The 21732-nt window shown below is 29.5% G+C and overlaps 1 protein-coding gene across 6 annotated transcripts in view; it reads left to right on the forward strand.

Moving 5' to 3' along the window:
- Window positions 1–2074: 2074 nt before the first annotated feature.
- The window catches only part of LOC142319415 (uncharacterized), a 137518-nt gene continuing 117860 nt past the window's right edge, over window positions 2075–21732 (forward strand). For 4 of the 6 annotated variants that reach the window (XM_075356671.1, XM_075356669.1, XM_075356672.1 and 1 more), the window contains exons 1-2: window positions 2081–2381; window positions 2575–2958. In XM_075356671.1, the coding sequence (XP_075212786.1) occupies window positions 2322–2381; window positions 2575–2958 (444 nt within the window). In that variant the 5' untranslated portion in view covers window positions 2081–2321. Of the gene's footprint in view, window positions 2382–2574; window positions 2959–21732 lie in introns of all 6 variants that reach the window. The other 2 variants (XM_075356677.1, XM_075356675.1) reach the window with 2 other exon arrangements.

The following is a 21732-nucleotide window of genomic DNA, read 5'->3' on the forward strand; positions in this document are numbered from 1 at the left end:
TGACTGGAATTGATTTCATAAGGAATGCGTGAGTTAAATATGTAGGTGTGCTTAAGTGAGTTAGCGGTGTAACCACGGATAAGCGAAGACAGTTTAAACTTGCCGCAGCGATTGCGTTCCTTAGTTTCATAGTAATGTTGCACCTCTGCCGTCTTCTTGAGGTCGAGAATAGCTCGGAGGACTTAGTATATTTGTACTGAGTTTACGTATGAAATTGAGACCGTTGATACGAAGCGTACCGAGTTTTAACGAAGTGTTGGACCGCCCTTCTTACCCTAAAGCAATGTATTTGGAAGACCACGCCCAACCACGTGTAGTGTAAAAATTCTCAAATTAGTTTTGTTGACATCACTGGTCTTGCAATTCAGTTGTTTAGTTCAAGGTTACTGCTGTCGGTTCTGTTTCAGCTGTTTTACATAATTAGAATTTGTCTTCAGATGGCTTTTTATAATTAATTTATTAAGTAAATTAATTCTGCAACTAAATTTCAACAAAACATCTGTATCGCATTAAAAAAATATTATCGTAATTTAAAAAAAAATATATGAAAAATAAATACTATCAATTAATTTAGTTTCTAACATATCTATAAAAATTATAAAGCCACCTTTTATAAAACTTATCGCATACGCTGAATATTCATCCGTATATCGTAGTTATTTAAAGCTTGGGTAATACTGAAGAGGTAAAGCGCCCAGTCAAATAACTATTTTTAAGTCCAAAAGCGTGTTTTAAATCCTCATTAAAATAATATACATTATAGTAAGAGACTCATTAAAGTAACAATTCATAGAAAACAAATTAAGACAAAGAAAATTGATATTTTGTTTATAATAATGTATTATCATAGCTTGGAAGACCTAGATGATAGAGACAAAAATGATTTAAATTTGAAATAAGGCAATTTATTAAATATACTCAGTACTTAGAAAAAATCTTATTGAATTGTTATAATTTGGTCGTTGGGGGATTAAAAGGTATGAAACTATTACAGGTAAAAAATTGGCAGTATTACAAATCCGATTGTAATTTTTTAAATTTTAGTGCGGAACGCTTAAAGATAGTGAAATTTTTATCTGGGACTTTCAGCGTTACAATTTGATTAGGGACTTATAATTTTATTATAAATTAAAGAATATAGTTACATAATTTTGATCGAGATTGCATTGATCACGAAATAGAAAGATAATTATCAATACTTGATTAAAATATTTAATGTAAATTTTAAGCCTGTTTATTCCAGAAATAAACTCCGAAACAGAGCATCCCTTAAATTGGTTCTTGAAACTATGAGATATCTCGGTCATATATAGTAATTAATGTATTAAAATATTTACATAAATACGAGTACTTATATTACCGTTATGATCTGTGGTGGATTATTTAAAAATATTATTAGCCCGTTTTATAAAGGCTAATATACGATTATAAGTATTACATTTGTTTAGTGGAATAATGTTTGTTTTACTTATGTATGTCTTAACTGAACACTAATTTTGTGGATTTGATGACGAGAACAGTAATGTAGGTCAGTAGTAACATGATTTTCATTGCAGCGTCTGTCTCCTACACCGCATGGATAACGTAGATTCTGTAAAAAATTTTATAACTGGAAAAAAACTGTTTTAAAATAGGCGTTTTCAATTCATTTTTACTACGTATGTGTATACACACATATTGTAAGTAAAGCGTGGAACGAAAACCAGTCTTGACAAGGTTAAATGATCGATGAAATTCAATGCCAGACAAACATAGCATACGTCATCTATCTGTCTTGTTTAGTAGGAAAATAATAATAAACATTGCTATATTTCCACGCATACGTCTTTTATACTCATAATAAATACACGTGGTTAAGCAGTACTTCAGGATGGAGGCCGGGGCCTTAGTAATAGAAAGCAAATTTAGATTACATTAGGGTAGGGCATTGTATACAGCTGCCAATCAGCTTTTATCGCAGCCCAGAGGCAGCGTTGGTGTCTCACCAGTGAACGCCTAGTTATTCGTTCGCTCCTACATAAAGTAGTTCTCCTCACATTATTCAGTAATGTTATAGCGAGTGCACTTCATCATTTTATATTAATGCATTTTATATATAGTTAAGGTTTTTAATATTATGTTGTGAGCGTTTGACGTGTAAATAAGTTTTAAATAACAAAGCTTTTAATATCGATCGGCGGAGGGAAACAGCCTTGTTAAACCGCCAGTCTGAGTTTGGTTGTTGTGAGTGTGCCTGCTTCTCTTTCGGGAAGTGTCATCGTAAGTTTACACGTTTGTTCTGATGAGACGAGTGTTAAGTTTACGTCTTAAACCATGAAATAATGTCATCACCGACCAGGAAGATTAAAGAAGAATATATATTGCCCATTTCCTCGAGTCAGGTGAGTAAACTAAATCAATCACATAGAGTGGTACTAGGCTTATAATGGGTGGGGAGTGGGAGTGTTTTCTTGCCTAGCAAGGCGCGCGCGTAACGACTCGGCGAGCAGGCCGGGCTACGGCCAGGCTCTTGCCGACCTCCGTTCACACGCAACTTCTGACATCCCATTTTCTGTGTGGCCCCGCCTCATTTAGGACATCAAGCCGCAGCTGCCGTCCCCCCTCGCACTGCTCGCCGCGACCTGCAGCAAGATAGGGACGACCTCTCAGCAGCAGGACACGGCAGGTGCCGGGAACAGCAAGTCGCAGGCCCAGCCCATCCGAGTGGTGGCGAACAACGTGACGGCCGCCCTGTTGCAGCAGCTCGCCGAGGGCACCGGCACGGTGGCTTCCCAAGGGGCGGCACGTGAGCCCCTCGTCCCGAGCCCACAGCCTCAACCCCCACAGCCGCAGGTCATCACTCTTGCACATCTTCAGAATCTTCTTCCCCTTCAGCAGGAACAAGTTCCGGCCGTCTCCAAGGCTTTCACCTCTCCGACCGTCGTCTCCGTACAAGGACTGCAGGGACAGTTTATTCAGGTAAGCTTCACTTTTTGTCATTCAATAATTTTAACCTTGTTTAAGTAGATTGATGATAAAGTAACTGTAACTAGGTATAATCTCTTATAAGCATTCTTTCTTATTACTAATAAACATATAATAAAAGGGTAAAACTTGCCCTACGTCGCTCTACCTTAGCGGGTAAATCCTTAGGGTTTTTCTTAGTTTGTCCAACCACTGTGTTGATTTACGTTTGTTGTACTGTTTAGGTCGGGTTGCGATGTTTTATCACAAATATATCGAAAAAAACAGGTTTAATTAAAACTACTGTGTTCATATGCCATTTTGCTGTGTTTTATGCTTGTAAACAACTCTTGCTGTACAAATAAAACAACACACTTTTTATGATATATGTAGAATATTCGTTTTGAATGCAAGGCTTGTTTTTTCATTCTGTTATTTTTAAGTAAAAGATCTTTGTTTTTTTTTTTGTGGATTCCTTTTATATATTTTACTGAATATATAGATTTTTCTTAGTATTCTATAAAGCCTATATTTCGGTTTATTTAAAATATACATGCATTAGTTATAAGTACCAGAAGTGACTGAAACGTTTGTTATTAATATGATTAGATAAGTATGGGGATGTGTAGGTTATGTTTTGAATAATAGTTGTTTGCCTTGCGCAAACGTGAATAACAGGTGCGCTGCAGTACTGTGGTAACTTATCATGAGCTACAGCTGCAGAACAGCGTTAATAACAGAAATTAATCTTATCTAACCTGTAGTTCATCTATGAGTAACGGAAATTTTATGGATGCAACTGTTATCTCATTTTTTAATGTTACATTTTATCTCGAGTATGATTAATGAAAAACGTATTAAAATACTGTCGATTTGGAATTTTTTGTTTAAGTGAACAACTATTGATAAATGATTGGCATTAAAATTTATCCAACATTCGTATATGATAAAATTCTGGTGTAATTTTAATGAGTAGTAGTTTATTTACATAATGATTTTTTATTACAGATGCTGTGTATTAAACCGGAAGTACACGCGTTTATTTTATACATCTACAAATAAAAAATTACTGGGTAAATTAACTAGCAACACATTAGAAATTGCACCAAGATTTTGTAAATATACTAATGGCTAAATTTTAATGCCAATCAAGTGCAATAAAATAATGTTCATCAAACGAAATCCTTTTGCATAATTGTAGTTTTTTTTAAATCCTTAAGGAATAATTACTGTGGAAATTTGGATAACAATTAAATATTTTTCGGTATGCTGAATTACTTTTTTCAGTATATAAATCTTAAAAAATCTGATGTGGACAAGACATGACTTCCTCGTACGCCTATTAAATTAATTTACACATTTTTTAAAATGAAAAGCACATAAAATTTTATTTCATCAAAAGCTTCTGATTATTTTTTCATTTTTTTTGTTATTCAATTATTCATCGTAAGATTTTTTTTACAATGAGGTTAATAATTATTAATAAATCAATATATTTAAACTAAAAAAGAAAGTTAAAAACAAAAAGAGGAAACGAGGTCTGATTCGAACCGATGTGCCTTCCCCTTCTAAGATCCAAATATTTCATTAATTAAAATTTTATTTGGCTATAACTCTGGAACCAATGAAAATAAGTACCTCTTATGATGTATCTTTGAAAAGCTCTCAGTGAGGGATTATTACTGCAGTTAAGAAAAAGTCCAAAATCCAAATTTTGTTTTGGATTTTGGGCTGTTTTTGTTCAGTGTATTGCAATCAAAAGGGGAAGTGCACAACTAGATATTACAACAGTCCTAAATTCAAAATTTCAACATTCTACGGCTAATCGTTTTTGAGTTATGCGATATACATATATACAGATGTCGCCGAAACTAGTCAAAATGGATTCAGGGATGGTAAAAATGGTAATTTCCGTTAAAATCTGGAAACTGAAATTTTTCGCGATCACAATGTTTCCTTTACTTTGTTGTACAAGGAAGTATAAAAATTGATTAAAAAAAAAATTAAAATTTATGTAACAGTTTAGATTACCTGAAATTAAATAAGAAGAAGCTTTAAATCAGTTACTCTTATTTTGATTAACTATAAATTTTTAATCTTCCGTAAGTATAAAATGGAATAATATTTTGGTTATTTTGAATAAGTGCCTAGCTTTTTTTCTGCCAAAGTAATAAATTAATTGTCCTGTTAGAACGAAATTAATTATATTTGTCTCAATTAAAAAAAAAATCACTTTTATTATTTAAAATTATATGTTCTTTTAGTTTCCTTCAGTTTTTGTACCGTCTTTAGTATTTTATATATTTTATACATTTTAATTTTACGATTAATTATGATTTTTGTTACTGATAATACTTAAAATGTTGGATAAAATATAAGTTATTTGAGTTTATTTGTAGTGTTATAAGTCAGGAACTTTTTTAATTTTTCCGAGATTGTTGACATACCTAATTGAAAGTAGGTCACGCTCTATTGGCGCGTCTGAGAAACACAAATATTGATTCTTTTCCACGTTCTGTCTGCTAACCGTATTCTGTTTATACTATATTATTGTTATTTTTTAGAAATAAACGTTTTAATTGTATCTTAAGGCCAAAATAGTAAATATCTCTATTATAATAACGCTATTTTATTGTTTGGTATCTTTTTATTGGTTTTTATTATCTTATCTTCTCATAAGTATGTATATTAAAATAGTTACGAAATTTAGGCCTAATTTAACTATTTCAGTATTGCATTAAATAATCAAAGTTATCCTGATAGTTACATGTAATAGTGCTGCATACATAAAGTATATAAAAAGTTTAAAAAATGTTTATTTAAAGTTATTTTGAATTTAGTTTACATTTTTGTAACAGCTGTAAGATTATTTAAATTAAATTATTAAAAATAAAAAAGTAACTACCGTTAATATATTCATATATATTTCTTTATTATGGAAGTGTCTATGAAAAAAATAAGAAAGCAAGAAAAACTTCTTTTTTTTATATAATTGAACATAATTTTGTCTTGACCATCGTTATTTTTTAAATTTATTAAAATGTTTTGAATTAACAAAAATGCAATTCTTTACCTTTCGTAATTCGTTGTATAACTAGACTGTTTATACTGTAATGTCTTGAATTTTTTTTCTTCTTGGGTTGAATTTATTTCCTTCTATCGGGTTATACCTGGGATTAGTTTCTTTCCGTTTTAGTCTACGTTTTGTTGTACATGTAAGGAGACAGTCCCGATTCTTTTATTTTTCCTTTTATAGAAAAAAAGCTTAACTTTTTACCTCAGTATTTTACTGTGTATTAAAAGCTGGATATTAAAAAATCCCTTATGTCTTTTTTTGTGGTATTTTCTCACACTAAAATTCACTGAATGTGATTGAAAGTGGCAATTTTTTTCTTTCTATTTATTTATTCCGGTTACTGTAAGTAACGCCAAATACAGGCAGTTTTCCCTCGTTTTTTCTATATTAAAAATTAATTTTGTAGCTTGTGAAAAATGCCATGCTTAGAACCTTTAACCTACCAAATGGAATTCAAACATGCTATTATTCTGTTACACGGTTGTCGGCTAACCCTTATTCGAGGGTTATATGATAATATACTCTCACCCTTTAAAAAAAAAAGTAACATCCAACCTATTGACATGAACTTTTGTTTTTTCTTTCTCTAAACGGACTGTTAACAGGGTGGGAACTATTGTCAAACTTTTCATTTATAATAGAATGTAATAAAAATTGAAGTTTCACGAGTTTTTGTAATTTTTTCCAGACTTGAGATTTTTAAAACTATTTTTCTGTAATTATGCGATCAGGGGTGAAATTATTTTTAATATTTATTAAAAAAAAAATTTTTTTTTAATGGATTAAACATTTTTATCATTTGACGTTTTTTGATTCTTTAGAACAGTCTTCTACAATAGGTTTATCGTAAAACAAATTATTTTACCTAATTATCTGTTAATTACATGATAATTATCTGTTTTTTAATAGTTGTAATTAATTATTCTTTTAATAAATCATCAAGAACGTATGAAAAAAATATTTTGGGGAAGGGGTAATAATAACTTGGGATTAAAATTTAAGCAATAGACAAATAACCGAAAATTTGCAAAATTGTTGTTAGCATTTATAATAATAATGTCCTGTTTTTACTTATATTTTGTTTGTGAACACTGTTTAATTCATGTATCACTTTTAGTTGTGAATCATATGTTGTACGAAATTAGTTTATTTTTCGATTATTACTTTAATAGTATTTTTACCAACGTGGTTCATTAATCTTTCATTTTTTCTTTCATTTTTTAACTTAGCTTTTGTTAAAGATTATTTCATTATAAGATTTCATTAATAGAGTTTTAAAATTAGTTGTTTATTTACGTTTACAAAGGATTGATTTGTTAGGTATAAATTGAATTTTTGTAATCATGATTTGTTTGGTTGGTTGTGAAATCGTAACTAATCAATGAGTATTTCGTGATTAAAAAAATGTTCGGACGTTTTTTCATTTGATTTTTTGTTTGTTTAGTCGTGCATTGCAGTAAATTATAAATAAATATAATTTTAAGAAATTATGTAATTTGTTTTTTACAATAATCGAAATTATTTATCTCAGTACAACTAAATTCTCCCCTCAATGAGAAGATAAGAGAATTGAAACCGTTAAAATAATTTTTTTTGTTTTTGAAACGGTTGCAGCTTTAGTTGGGCTGTTTGGGATAGGAAAATTTCCTTTTTATTGATAAAAAACAGATTATGTGAATTCTATTCTTTTAAATGTCATTAACGTGATATTCTTGGTATTTTCCATAGTGATCAAATGTTTAGTTTAAGCTTTATTAATTTATTAATAATAAGGAATGAATATTGGTTAAGATTAAATAATTTCCGGTCGTTAAAGAATCTTACCGTACTTGTGTTTTTTCTTAGTATCCTTTAGTTTATTTTTATTTTGTGTAAATATAGCGAGCGGTTCATGACAGTGTGTTCGTTTAAAAGACCACCCACATTACATTAGCCTGCTGCCTTTGTAAGTGTGTGTGATGAGTGTTATGTCAGCAGTTCGAAACCACTTTACTGTATATGGTTACATGTTTTATTAAATGACTTTGACAGTATTCTTGACTTCTGTGTAAAATTGTGCCTTAATTTTACATAATTTTTTGCTTGTATAAATACCGTAATTTGGGATTATTAATATCTGTATACACACACACCTACACACACCCACCCACCCACCCACACACACACACACACACACACACACACACACACACACACACGCGCGCGCGCGCGCGCGCGCGCACACACACACACACATATATATATATATATATATTTATATACACACACATATGTGTACAATATATATTGTATTTTATATTAAGGTGTAATATTTATTACGTTATCTAACCTTGATCTGATGCTGAATTATCAATCATTGTGACATATATTGTATGCCATTATAGTCAGTAGTATTGTGCATTACAGTAATGCAGTTTACACCATCACTATACATATTAAAAGAACTCATTTATGAGTCAAACTATTTATTAGTGACTATTTATTAATAAACTTTATTTATTTATTAAACTATTTATTAATTAACTATTTATTTATTTTTTCATGATATTTTTATACCATATCAGTAAGCCTTCCAAACACTTCCGCTAGTCCTTATACTGTGCATACCGGTTGATCAGAAGGTGAATAATAAACAAATATTTTGTTAGGTTCTAGTTACTTTAAAAATCCCTTTACATTAAGCAATTACTGCTGTCTTTTGTGCTGTAATTATTATTATTGACGATTTAATACTTTTAAGTTTTTTTTTAACTGTTTGTGATGAATAATGTAAATTTTTTATTTCATACTGCATTTCCATATGCTGTTAACTTTCTCGCAAAATAAGGAACAATAAAAGCTGATATTTGATTAAAAATATTGATTCTGTTAAATACAATTAATTTTTTATACGTATGAGTTATGGTTATTTGCTTATAAATATTTTTATTTTTTATATTATAGTTTTTGTAGTAATATTTATTTTTCAAATTTCTTTATAACTACTGATTATTATAGTTTAAAAATTAAATATGCTTCATATAATCGATTACTACTCTTTTTATTAACTGGTATTGACATTATTTTAGTTATTTTATTAATAATATCTCGTAAGAGAGTTTTAAACATTTGTTTTGCGTGCGCCTGTGTGTGTAACAAATATAAATTTTTTATTATATTATATTTATACATTTTTTCCATTCTTTCTTTTATTCTCTTAGGGCTTTAGTAGAATAGCAGTTTCAATATTATGGGGAGCTGTCACCTACATTTCTTGTTTATTGAATTTATTCGGATGGTATAATGTTACGCACACTCCCTGGCTTTCTTTTATGTAATGTTCTCACATACGCAGCCGGAATAGACGGATACACCACGGGCGAGCCATGTGTTGGTGGTCAACATATGGCCCTCCGTTATTTCTATAATCCCCATTTTGTGACTACAACTGATAAAAAAAATTTCTAGTAAAAAAGATTACTAGAAAATTTTTTGATTGCAGTATTTTAGTTTTGTTAATATTCAGGTTTTAATTTAGTAATATTTACACTTTTTTTTTGTTGAAAATGAGAATAAACATTCGCGTTGCATAAAAGTTTTCTGCGTATACTGTTCGAATTAAATAGCTTTATAAAACTGTACAGATATTAAATAAGAATACTGGTCAGTACCAAGTACAGTATTTCATGTATAGCAGCACAGATTATTAAAATTCTTTATAGTCATTCATTTCATACTTTTTGTTTTAAGTGGCTAGACTAGTTTTTGAACGATTTTCATTTATGCTCTTAGGTATTTTTTCTGTGCTTAATCATAGTCTTCATCCTGAATTATCTGCTTCATGTATTTTAGTTGTATTTATCCTTTCTTATAGTACTTATTCTTTAAACCTTTTCTATTACCGGTTTCATTAACTTAAGATGCCTTCATTTTATGACCCATCTGCTTAGCTCTTTTTTTAAGAATCTGCTACCAACTGCTTTTCTTTTCTTCATTCCCTACTAAAACCTTTTCGTTTCTTGTTTTATCAACCCGTGTAATTTTCACGTTCCGTTGTAACACTGCGAAAAGTACCTCTATTATTTTTTTCTGGCTTTTCTATTATTCATATTTCATTACCGTAAATTGTTATGTTGTACAGCAACGATATTGCTGAACTTTCCCGACGTTTAAAGAGAGTATTTAAAAAAAAATTTAAAGAGAAAGATTTTTTCCAGGCATAAAATTTTAAATTATTTACTATTATTGAGATTTTACTCAAACATTCGTAGTTGACGCATAAACTAGCAATGTTAATGTGATAGTGCTAGGAAGGGCAGAAAATAACACTCAAATCAATTATGATAACCCTAGCGAAAATAAAAAAAGTATACTGAAAGTTTTACATATTCCCTGATTTATTTATTCACTTATTTTCTTATAAAAAGAGAAATGTTTGAAAAAAATTGTAAAATAAAAACTAACGTTTTAAAATAAAAAAATTATCTTTTAATTAGTAAAAATTTATAAAATTAGTATTCAGTTCTTTGCTAAAGAAATCCTAAATTGTAATAACAATTAATAAAAGACTCTATTTCAGGCTTAGATAAAAGAAAAATGTGGACACATCAGATTACCATATGACTTCCTAGTACGCCTGCCTATTAAATTACATATACACATTGTTTTTTTGTTTTTTTTTAATTAAAAGTACATAAAATTTTATTTCACTAATAACTTCTGATTTTTTCTTATTTTTTTTAAATTTATTGTTATTATTGAATTATTATTTATTGTAAAATTTTTTTTAATAATTTTTAATAAATATTTAAATTTATTATTAATAATTATTAATAAATCAGTATATTTAAATTGAAAAAAGTTAAAAAAAAAGAAAAGGAAATAAAGTCGGATTCGAACCGATGTGCCTTCCCCTTGTAAGATCCAAATATTTCATTAATAAAAATTTTATTTGGCTGTAACTCTGCAAAGAATGAAATTAAGTACTACTTATGTTATCGTAAAACGCTTATTACTGCAGTTAAGAAAAAGTCCAAAATCCAATTTTTTAGATTTTGGGCTTTTTTGAACGTTGTTTGGATTGCGATTTTGGGATTAGTTGGCTTTTTTTTATCAAAAGGGGAGGTTCATAACTAGATGTTACAGCAGTCCTAAATCCAAAATTTCAACATTTACGGCTAATCGTTTTTGAGTTATGTGAGATACGTACGTACGTGTACAGACGTCACGCCGAAACTAGTCAAATTGGATTCAGGGATGGTCAAAATGGGTATTTCCATTGAAATCTGGAAATCGAAATTTTTCGCGATTCCACTACTTCTTTTACTTCATACAAGGAACGGAAGTAAGGATTTAACAAGTAACAAACAAAAATAAATGTTTAAAATCGTATTCTTCACGATAAAATGTTAAGGATTATTGTTCCTAAGTAAAAATTCATTTAGTTACGGTTGTCCAAATTAAAAGTTTACAATTGTACACCTGAAACGTCTTATTTAATAATACTCTAAATTTTGGTATTTGAAGTTTATTATCTCGTTAATTTAATAATAGATTTGTAAATGTTCCTACCTGATAAACTCTCATTCATAAAAGTAATAAAAACAAAAAACAAAAAACGTATATTTATTGAAGTAGTTTAAGAATAGACAAATTTATTATAAAAAAAGAAAGTTTTTTCGGGGTTGGAGGAGGTGAATTTTTTATGTTTGAATTTAATTTGTTATTAATTTTTTTTGTTTATGAATTTTTTTATTTGAAAATTTTTTAATGGGTATTTTCGATTATATTTTCTGTGTGCTAAAAAAGACATTTACGGATGAAATTGTCATAAATTTTTAACCATGTCAATGTATTCCATTTTCAACTCACGATTTTATAAAAGTGTTTATATAAACCCATTAATTGTATAATGGGTTTATGCAATTAAACCCATTTTATTTTTAGACAGTTAACAACATAATTTGTTTCTCCTACTACTATAACAGGCGGGAAAGTAAAGTTTCTACATATTTTCTGCTATTAGTATACTTATCTTCTTAAAAATTCTCCTTTTTATGCTGATTTGATTTTTTATATCTAGTTTAACTCTTCTCTGCTTTTTATTTTAATATTGTAATAAAAAAATTCTACTTCTATTGTGTTAGATTCTCTTGTTTTAATGTTATAATCAATTTACTTACGGTTGGATTGTAAACAGTTTCAGTTAGTAAACCCATACCATTTTTTTAGCCTCCAAGACCATTGTTAGGTATTGGCTTCAGAGGATGACATGAAACGACAATTTTTTAGGCTATGAAAATCCAATGTCTGATCGGGATTCGAGCCCGGGGGACCTCCGGATGAAAGGCCGAGACGCTAAATAAAAAAGTACAACCATATCTTCCGTAAAATCGTCTACCTTGCTGTACTTCCAAGTATCAGCAGCTATAAGAAATATAAAATATGATAATAGACTTTTAATTTTTTTTTTGGTCTTCAGTCATTTGACTGGTTTGATGCAGCTCTCCAAGATTCCCTAGCTAGGGCTAGTCGTTTCATTTCGGTATACCCCCTACATCCGACATCCCTAACAATTTGTTTTACATATTCCAAACGTGGCCTGCCTACACAACATTTTCCTTCTACCTGTCCTTCCAATATTAAAGCGACTATTCCAAGATGTCTTAGTATGTGGCCTATAAGTCTGTCTCTTCTTTTAACTATATTTTTCCAAATGCTTCTTTCTTCATCTCTTTGCCGCAATACCTCTTCATTAGTCACTTTATCCACCCATCTGGTTTTTAACATTCTCCTATAGCACCACATTTCAAAAGCTTCTAATCATTTCTTCTCAGATACTCCGATTGTCCAAGTTTCACTTCCATATAAAGCGACACTCCAAACATATACTTTCAAAAATCTTTTCCTGACAATTAAATTAATTTTTGATGTAAACAAATTATATTTCTGACTGAGGGCTCGTTTCGCTTGTGCTATTCGGCATTTTATATCGCTCCTGCTTCGTCCATCTTTAGTAATTCTACTTCCCAAATAACAAAATTCTTCTACCTCCATAATCTTTTCTCCTCCTATTTTCACATTCAGTAGTCCATCTTTGTTATTTCTAATACATTTTTTTACTTTTGTTTTGTACTTGTTTATTTTCATGCGATAGTTCTTGCGTAGGACTTCATCTATGCCGTTCATTGTTTCTTCTAAATCCTTTTTACTCTCGGCTAGAATTACTATATCATCAGCAAATCGTAGCATCTTTATCTTTTCACCTTGTACTGTTACTCCGAATCTAAATTGTTCTTTAACATCATTAACTGCTAGTTCCATGTAAAGATTAAAAAAGTAACGGGGATAGGGAACATCCTTGTCGGACTCCCTTTCTTATTACGGCTTCTTTCTTTTGTTCTTCAATTATTACTGTTGCTGTTTGGTTCCTGTAAATGTTAGCAATTGTTCTTGTAAATAAACAGACAGTTTAATTTTATGTACTAATTTTAAAATTAAACATGTAATATTTAATAAACAATTTAATATTCTGTATTTAATTTGATAATAGTAGGATTTGGTCAAGGATACGTCTCTCCAATAACAGATTCGAATTTATTTGTTTATTTACATTAGTTACATACAGCTGGAATGTTCTAAATTGTAGCGTTTTAATTAATATCGTAAATCACTGAATGAAAACATTTGTACCACATTTTTTGTTGTATTTCTTAGTAGAGAAAATTTGATTATTAAATATTTTATTTACTGTTTGTGTTTAAATGATGTAAAACGTTACTTTTAAAAAATGCGTATGATTCTTTTATTTTATGAGATTCACCCAATAGTATAAATTACAAAAATATATGTTTTTGCACAGAGGAACAGAGTTTAAAATTAAAGAAAATGAATTTATTTATAAAAATAATATTTGATGTACATTTTATTCTCATACGTTGTTTTTTTAGTAATAATTTCAGGAATAGTAAGTAAGCCTCAAAACATTTTATCTAGGTTGAGGTCGAAGCCTTCATTATAATTTAAAAATGGCATGAAAATTGTATTAAATTATACTGGTTTTACTTTTTCTTACGAGTCTTTTTATTACATCCTGAGCGAAAAATGCAATTTTTTTTTGTTAAAAAAGGGTCCCACCTTTCATATTTACAATTAATGTATAGCTATGAGAGCATTCAGTTACGATTATCTTAATCCCAACTGAATTTAAAACCTTTAACTTATACGTTTCTTTAAAATCGACTGCTGTTTTAATGCGATAAGCTGACAAACAGATTAAAGAAATACAATTCGAACTAATGGGCCAGTTGGCTTTATTTTGTATTAATCAGTTTTTTTTTGTTGTAAAAAGCTCGTATTGCATAGACAATATATCATTTATATATTATCGTTTAATTTGGGGCGGTTTTAATAGAAAGCTTAAAATTATGGTTTTTTAATGTTATTTTTTTCTAATAAAGATTGTGTTTGTAATTTTGTTATTCTGATTTCAAAAAAAAAAAATAAATAAATATGCACTCCGTTATATTACAGATATGGAGAGACTGATTCAAGTTTTTTTAGTATAAAGTAGTTTACTTATATGCATAAATTATTTTATTTACTAATTTAATATTCAATCTTTTTTAGTGTTGTTTAATATTCTGTAACTTAGTTAATATTTATGTAGAAAGTATGTTGAAAATTAATGGTTATATCTATATAAACTAATATCTTCATGTAATAAATATATTTGGAATACATAAATGAAAAAGAATGAAAATAACGCAGTGAAAATAATATGCGAGTGAATGTTTGCTAGTATTGTTTACAATGCTTAACGTTTTGAAAATTTTAACATTTTATCATTTTAAAACAATTTATCTGCTGATTAGTCTAGCTATAAAAAGTATTTGCTAGATAAAAATAGCGTTAATAGTAACTTCAATTATATATTATAATTAAAAACAAAACGAAATTGCATTGTATTTTTAGTTTCTTTTTATGTTATTTTTCTTAATTTTTTATCTATGTACCTTATTGGCTACAGCATTTTCTTAGCGAGTATATATTTATAGAAATTAATACAATTCCCATTCCAAAATTTTACTGTAATTGAAAGAATATTATTTTAATTTTATGATAAATTTTTATTCTGATAAAAACGCATTCAGTAAATTGCATTTTGGGTATTCTGTTATGATAAAATAGCCCAATAAAGAGTTGCTGGAAGCGATAAGGCATGGGGACTCTCGGACTCCCGAGCGAAGAAGATCGAGTCCCGGCGGGGATGCCCCGCTCGGAGTGTCCCCGTTAGAGGCGTTGGTTTGAAGACCTAGTTCCAGCTACCGGAGTGGGGACCCAGGGACGGCATAGCCGGGCCTGGCGGGTCCTACTCTGGAAGTTTGAGGCGGGCGCAAAGTAAGATCCGACCGGCGTGCCGAGACGGGAGGTCCGTTAGAGTAAAGGACACTCTCCTGGGTTGTGTTATACTTGACTGCAGGATCCGGCCTGGGAGAAAAGGTGAAAAAATAAATAAAAAATAGAGTTGTTATAAAAACAGATGTTTATAAATGAAATTTAAATAAAATTCCCTATTTAATTTAGGTTTTGGAATCATTTATTTAATGTGAAGAAGCGTTTCTGAGTTACAACGTTTCAGTGAAATATTTTATAACAAAGTCTAACTATTTAAATTTTGTTATTTGCTTAAAAAAATGTATTGAAATTATTTTATTACTACTATTCGAACCTTGTCGATTTTAGCTATTAATTTTTATTCATTTATTTGTTAAATCCAGCCCGTTACTGAGTTTATCTGAATTCGGGCCATAGCAGAAATATGCGCGGACACAAAATTCTGAACTGAGAAAATGATAAAAAAATTATCCCTTTTTTGAACGAAATCTGTGTAAAAGATTATTTATTTATTTTGAGAGATGAAGGAAAGGAGGGTTACGCCGCTGGTGACGGCTAACGTGATTGACATTCTTCAGTAAAACTATAAAAAAATCATTAAACGGAGTGGTTAGAATAAATTTGATGTGTTATGCTAGAAAGAATTGTCTAATATATTTTGTATTAAATTTGAATAAGCTCTCCACCTCACGAACTAATTTCTTGAGTATTTTTGAAATATTTTAAATCTATTAAATTAAATCTGTATTAAATTACAATTCTGTCTGATACCCAAAATTTATATATATATATATATATTTTTTTTTTGTTATTTTTATGGTAATGATAAATTATGTAGTGTGTGTGTGTGCACGCGCGCGCGCAAATAAGTAATTTTCACTGAATGAAAACATTTCTAGTAAAGAATTTTGTTGTATTACTTAAAAACCAGATTATTAGATTATTTTATTTACTACTCGTATTTTATGTTTAAATTACTTAAAAAGTTAATTTTAAAAAATACGTACTTGTGCGTACGTGTAGAGTAACAAAATTAGTTAAAATTTGAATCCAAAATATTGAATGAAAGACAAAGACAATAAATATGTCTTCGCCGTTGAATATTTTAGAAAAATTATCGGTTAATTCCAGGTATACAATTCTATTTATTAATAAATAATAGCTTTTCCGATTCCACCTAACAGCAGAAGGTAATTACTTAATTGAAATTGATTGTTTTCTTTTAACGCTTTTTTCGTTAAGTTCGGTAAGCGTTTTCACACGTATATTTTCATCTTCAGAACAGATTATTTAAAAAAATAATTGAAAACAATTTCAAATAGGAGTTCTAGCCTTGGTTGAATGATGACGCTCTGCGGTGCGCTCGCTTATCCGCATTGCCTGTTGCTACTTGTGTTGTTACGGTGTACGTTGCTTTGCATTTAGTTAATTCTGTGTATTTTATTAAATTTTAAACATTTAAAAAAATCTGTATTACCTTTAATAATAGTTAAGAGATTACTTTTAATAGTTAAGAGTTCGGGTAAGGATGACGGGCAGTGGCTTTGCAGGTTCCTCCATAAGATGGAGGAAGAAGAAGACATATCCCATTTTTATTGGAAGGTGCTCGATATTAGCGGATATAAGAACTGCTTAACTGGAGAACAGTGTCTTAACGGAGGAAGAGGTAAGATAATTAACCTACTTAATGGAGGGGATTGGTAAAGGCTGATGGGATTTGTTCGGTGTGCTTGGTCTTGCAGATGTAAAATGTTAATTGTCAAATGATGTAAGCATGTGGGGAGGTTGTACCGGTGTAGATGTTTATATGTTTGGGTGTGTATTTGGTGTGTATGCCAGTTTTCTTGCATTTTAGGTGGTGTATATATCGCTGAGTTTCGTTGCACTGAAATTCATAATTTCGATGTAAGGTCGTAATCAAGCTACATTGATCGTAATTTATGTTCAGTGTATTGAAAAGAGATTCGTGGAAGAGCTACTGTACGCGTGTACAGATTATTGTTTTTCTTTTATTTCTAGTTTTATTTTATTTTGTCTAATCGTTAATACCAGTAGGATTTTCAGTTATTACTGGGAATTAGGTTATTTAACTTCGCAATTATTTTTTATGTCATTAACTTACCTTGTTTTTTTGTCATAGAATAATTAAAAATAAGAACTCAACATGACAGAAGACCAGTTTTTCAGTTTCTAATCGTGTCTATTAAATGTTGATATTTGTTGTAATTATCTTTTATTTAGAAATTTAAAAAAAATATTATTTTTATTATTATAATTTCAGATATAAGAAAATTAGATAGATATGTATTTTTTTTTAAAGACAGTTTTAAAGAAACAGAACACTTAACGAAGTCAACAAAGAAAGCAATGAATGGAAATAATTTTAACAAATACTTTTATTTGCTGATTTTTAGCCGGTTTTTTTGTTTATATTAGCTACCGTGTCGTCAGAATGCGAATAGTTCAGCTCTTCAATACGGTAGTAACTTACCTGGAGATGATTATGGATTTAACGAGCAGGGAAACCAGATTTTGGACACATCAGCACGTATAGTGAGAGATCTGAGAGTCCTCATAAAATTATTATTATTTTATTTATGTTATTTGTGAAGTGTTAATACAGGTAAAAAGATTATTTGAAAAGTTTTGTTTAACTGATCTTATTTTTTTTTGTTCAAGGCCTTCTTACGACAAAATCTTTATATTGTTCGATGCATCTTTCAGTCCTTTCGTCCACTTCTGTTTGTTTTTCTCCGACTCGCTCCTTAGTTCAGCTCTATCCTTATTATCTTTTCACGTGTATTCTCTGCTTCCGACCCTTGCATTTAATAATAAGATCTTACATTGTCGATTGTAGATTTCGAAACCTGCTATTTATTTTATAGTTTCATTCATCGATAAATTTTTGGTTCTTGGTTCCAGTAATTTCTTGGCGAATTGATTTTCAGCCGTTGATCCGAGAAGTAATCGTAGAATTTCGATAGAATTTATCTGTTGGAGCATACTTGTGTGAGTAAAACCATATTATTTCAGCAGCTAAGATCTAAAAAGACAGTGTATTACGTGGAGAGTAAAAAATAGTCAATAAAATAATAATAATAATAATATTGTTGTTATCTTTGAATGTAACTGCAGTTAAAATTAAAATTTATCAAACATTTATGCAGGTGACTCATGTTACAAAACATTCTTTAAATAACTGCATTATCAATTTATTAATAGAACAACTATGCTGTATTATTATCATATACGAACACCATCCGTATATTAATTTTATCAACAAATATTAACTAACTACTCATCTCGATTTAATAAACAAGAAAATATTTATTTTAAATTTTAGGATCACTGGGAGTTCTCGAGTTACTCTTTTATTTTCTACTAATTTGGAGATTAAATGTTTTGATGAATATTTAGATTTTATTTAATTGTGAACGTTAGATAAAGTTTTGGGTTGTTTGTTATCATATTAGTTTTGCTATCCCGATCAGGATAACACCGTAGCTACAATGTAAAGTTGTACGAAAGTAAACGAAGGAGTGGTCGAAAATTAATCAGATTAGTTTTCCGGTAAGAGAATTATTGAATTATCTATGGTACAAGTTAACATTAAAGACAGTTAGAACTACAAAGGTATGTTATTTCTGTAACTTTTATGCCCTATACTCTTCCCTTGTATGAAGTCATACAATTCCTAAGTTGTTATTTAAAAAAAAAAAAAATTAAATACAACCTAATTGTCTCATAATTTCGTGATTTTAATAATACATTTTTGTATTTTTTTTTTGTTTTCTTAATAGTTTTCTTTGATGTAACCCAGAAATGTTTGCATTATTTTTATTTATTATTACTACTTAGCTAGATCAATTAATTGGCATTTTATTAATGGAAGAAAAATCTAAGTCGCTGGGAATTGTATCCAAAACGTTCCGATTTAAAAATCAGCTTTTTTTGTAATCAGGCTTATTGAAAAAAAACCGATGTCAAATATTCTAAAATTTTTATATTTTATTATGTATATTAATAAAATATTTTATTTTTTTCAGAGAATTTACTCTTATTCTCAAAGAGAATTTACGTTTCATTTTCTCAAGAGAATACACTAATTTGCTATTCATTTAAATAGATTTGTATTGTATGTTAAAAAAAGTTGTGTTGTTAAAGATGAATGAGAATATATACCATTAGATTTAAAATTATTATGAGAAATGTGGTAGCTTTTTTTACGAAGAAGTGATGTTAAAGGCTATGAAAACTGTAAGACGTTTAGTAGGGTATCATTGCCGGTTTAATAAATTGAAAAAGTAAAAAAATTGAAGAATCCATTTTAGGAGGTGAGTTACTAGCTTGTGATATAACAAATGAAACTGCTTCTACGAGAAATTTATCCCAGATCGAGTTAGAGAAAAAAAATTACATTTTCAATTGTTTAATTGTCTGTAAGAGTAAAACTTTCTTTTTAATGAAAATGGGGATTTTCTCTATAAATAATCTCTTATAAAACAGAAAAAAATAGTACTAACACATTATAATTGAAATTTTTTTTTTTAATTATATATGCTAACGTGTATATATGCTAATGTTGGAACCAGTTTAACTTAACAGTCATGACATTTTGTGTTGGAGCTTTCGTATTTCGGGGAGTAATTCTGTTAAATGTTTGAAAGCATTAGTCGATGGGATGGGGGATTTTGAGGGGTGTGAAATTTTGATGGAGTTTAGATTTTAAATACATTCTAGTAGTAGTGATTTTCTCTTTAGATTATCAAAATCTAAAAAAATTATATCTTTTCAGAAATCGGTTGGAAATTATATCATTGAAATAAATTTTTTGCAAAAAAAAATTCTATAAAAATTTTATATTTTTTCTTTCCCCCGATGAGCTGAAGCAATATAAAACAAATTATTTTTTCTGTACATGGAAGTTATATTACTATTTGGTTTATACTCTCCTCGTATTTCTTTTGTCGTACATGCGTCACGCCATAAAAAATAATAAACCGCCACAGTGTGTCACGCCAAAAGAACCTGTGAAATGAAGAGTGGTTAATCATGAGTTGTTTTCTGTGACAGTTAAAATGTTCACTATTTAACCAATCTGCGGTAAACGGAGTGGTAGTATCACTTCTAGGGCTACATCAACTATATCTACGTTGGCTTGGAATGCTTCATATGCAACAGTTAATTTGGGCCCTTTTCAAAAGAGTACGAGAGTCCATTTCAACTTCACTTATCTGGTATCGGATGCTTGTGCATTTTGATAATGAATGTGTAATTTTTATCAAAAAGTAGTCATTTTCGTGTCTCGTCTCAGATCGCCAACAACTATAAATTACGGCACGTAAATTTACATTTTATATATATACATATATATATAACATATATACATATATATAACATATATATATATATAACATATATATTTATAAATTTTGGTAGTAATTAAAAAATGAACCTGATCATGTGGGTATTAATAATTTTCAACTTTATGGCTGAGGAAAGATTAAATTTTTATCTTTATGCAAATGCTAGGAAATTTCCACAAATTGTTGCGAAATTTTCTATTTATTATTACATTTTTAAAACAAAAAACTTACAAATTTATGTTATTTTACTTTAATAAATGATCTTCTGTTTTACCTGTTAATACTGGATGCTGCACGAGTGTTGTAACGTATACGTTGATTATATATTTAAAATGGTGAAAGTTAATGAACAGTTGAATCCGTCGGTTTGACAGTCGATCAGTTCTCTATTTCCCGTTTTCGTTATGTTCTACTTCTGTAATTATATTATAGTCTCTAATTATATTATAGTCTGTTAGTATATATATTTTAAACAGATAAGAAGTTGTTCAAATTGGCTACCTTTTACTTTCCTGTCTAGATAGCGCTATAGCAAAGGTATAGTTCTAGAAGGGAAAGTATTGTAATCGGTCCAATTTGGGTATATGCTGTTTTCTCCGGATCTTGCCGTTTTGACACCTAAGGAACTCAAAAAACCGGATGGAAATCTTTTTTATGTTAACGTTCGTATGTACATATGTGTGTGTTCGTTGTTGGCCACTAAATTACCTTATATCTTCAGAGCTACTGGACCGATTTTGACCAATTTGATCAGATTACTTCTATATATGGGGCATTGATGCCATTAAACTTTCAACTTAAAAGGTTAAGAGGGTGAGGCTGTAGAGCAAGGTCTTCTTAGGTACCTTTGTTAACAATTAAAAAAATTAAATTATTTACAAAAAAAAAATTTGCAAAATCGCACCTCTACCCCAAAAATTGTATTGTAGTATTAAAAAATTACTATTGTAGTCGTCTGCTATGTTGTGACGT

Source organism: Lycorma delicatula, chromosome 2 (genome assembly GCF_047948215.1).
Source record: "Lycorma delicatula isolate Av1 chromosome 2, ASM4794821v1, whole genome shotgun sequence".
NCBI classification, from domain to species: Eukaryota; Metazoa; Arthropoda; class Insecta; order Hemiptera; family Fulgoridae; genus Lycorma; species Lycorma delicatula.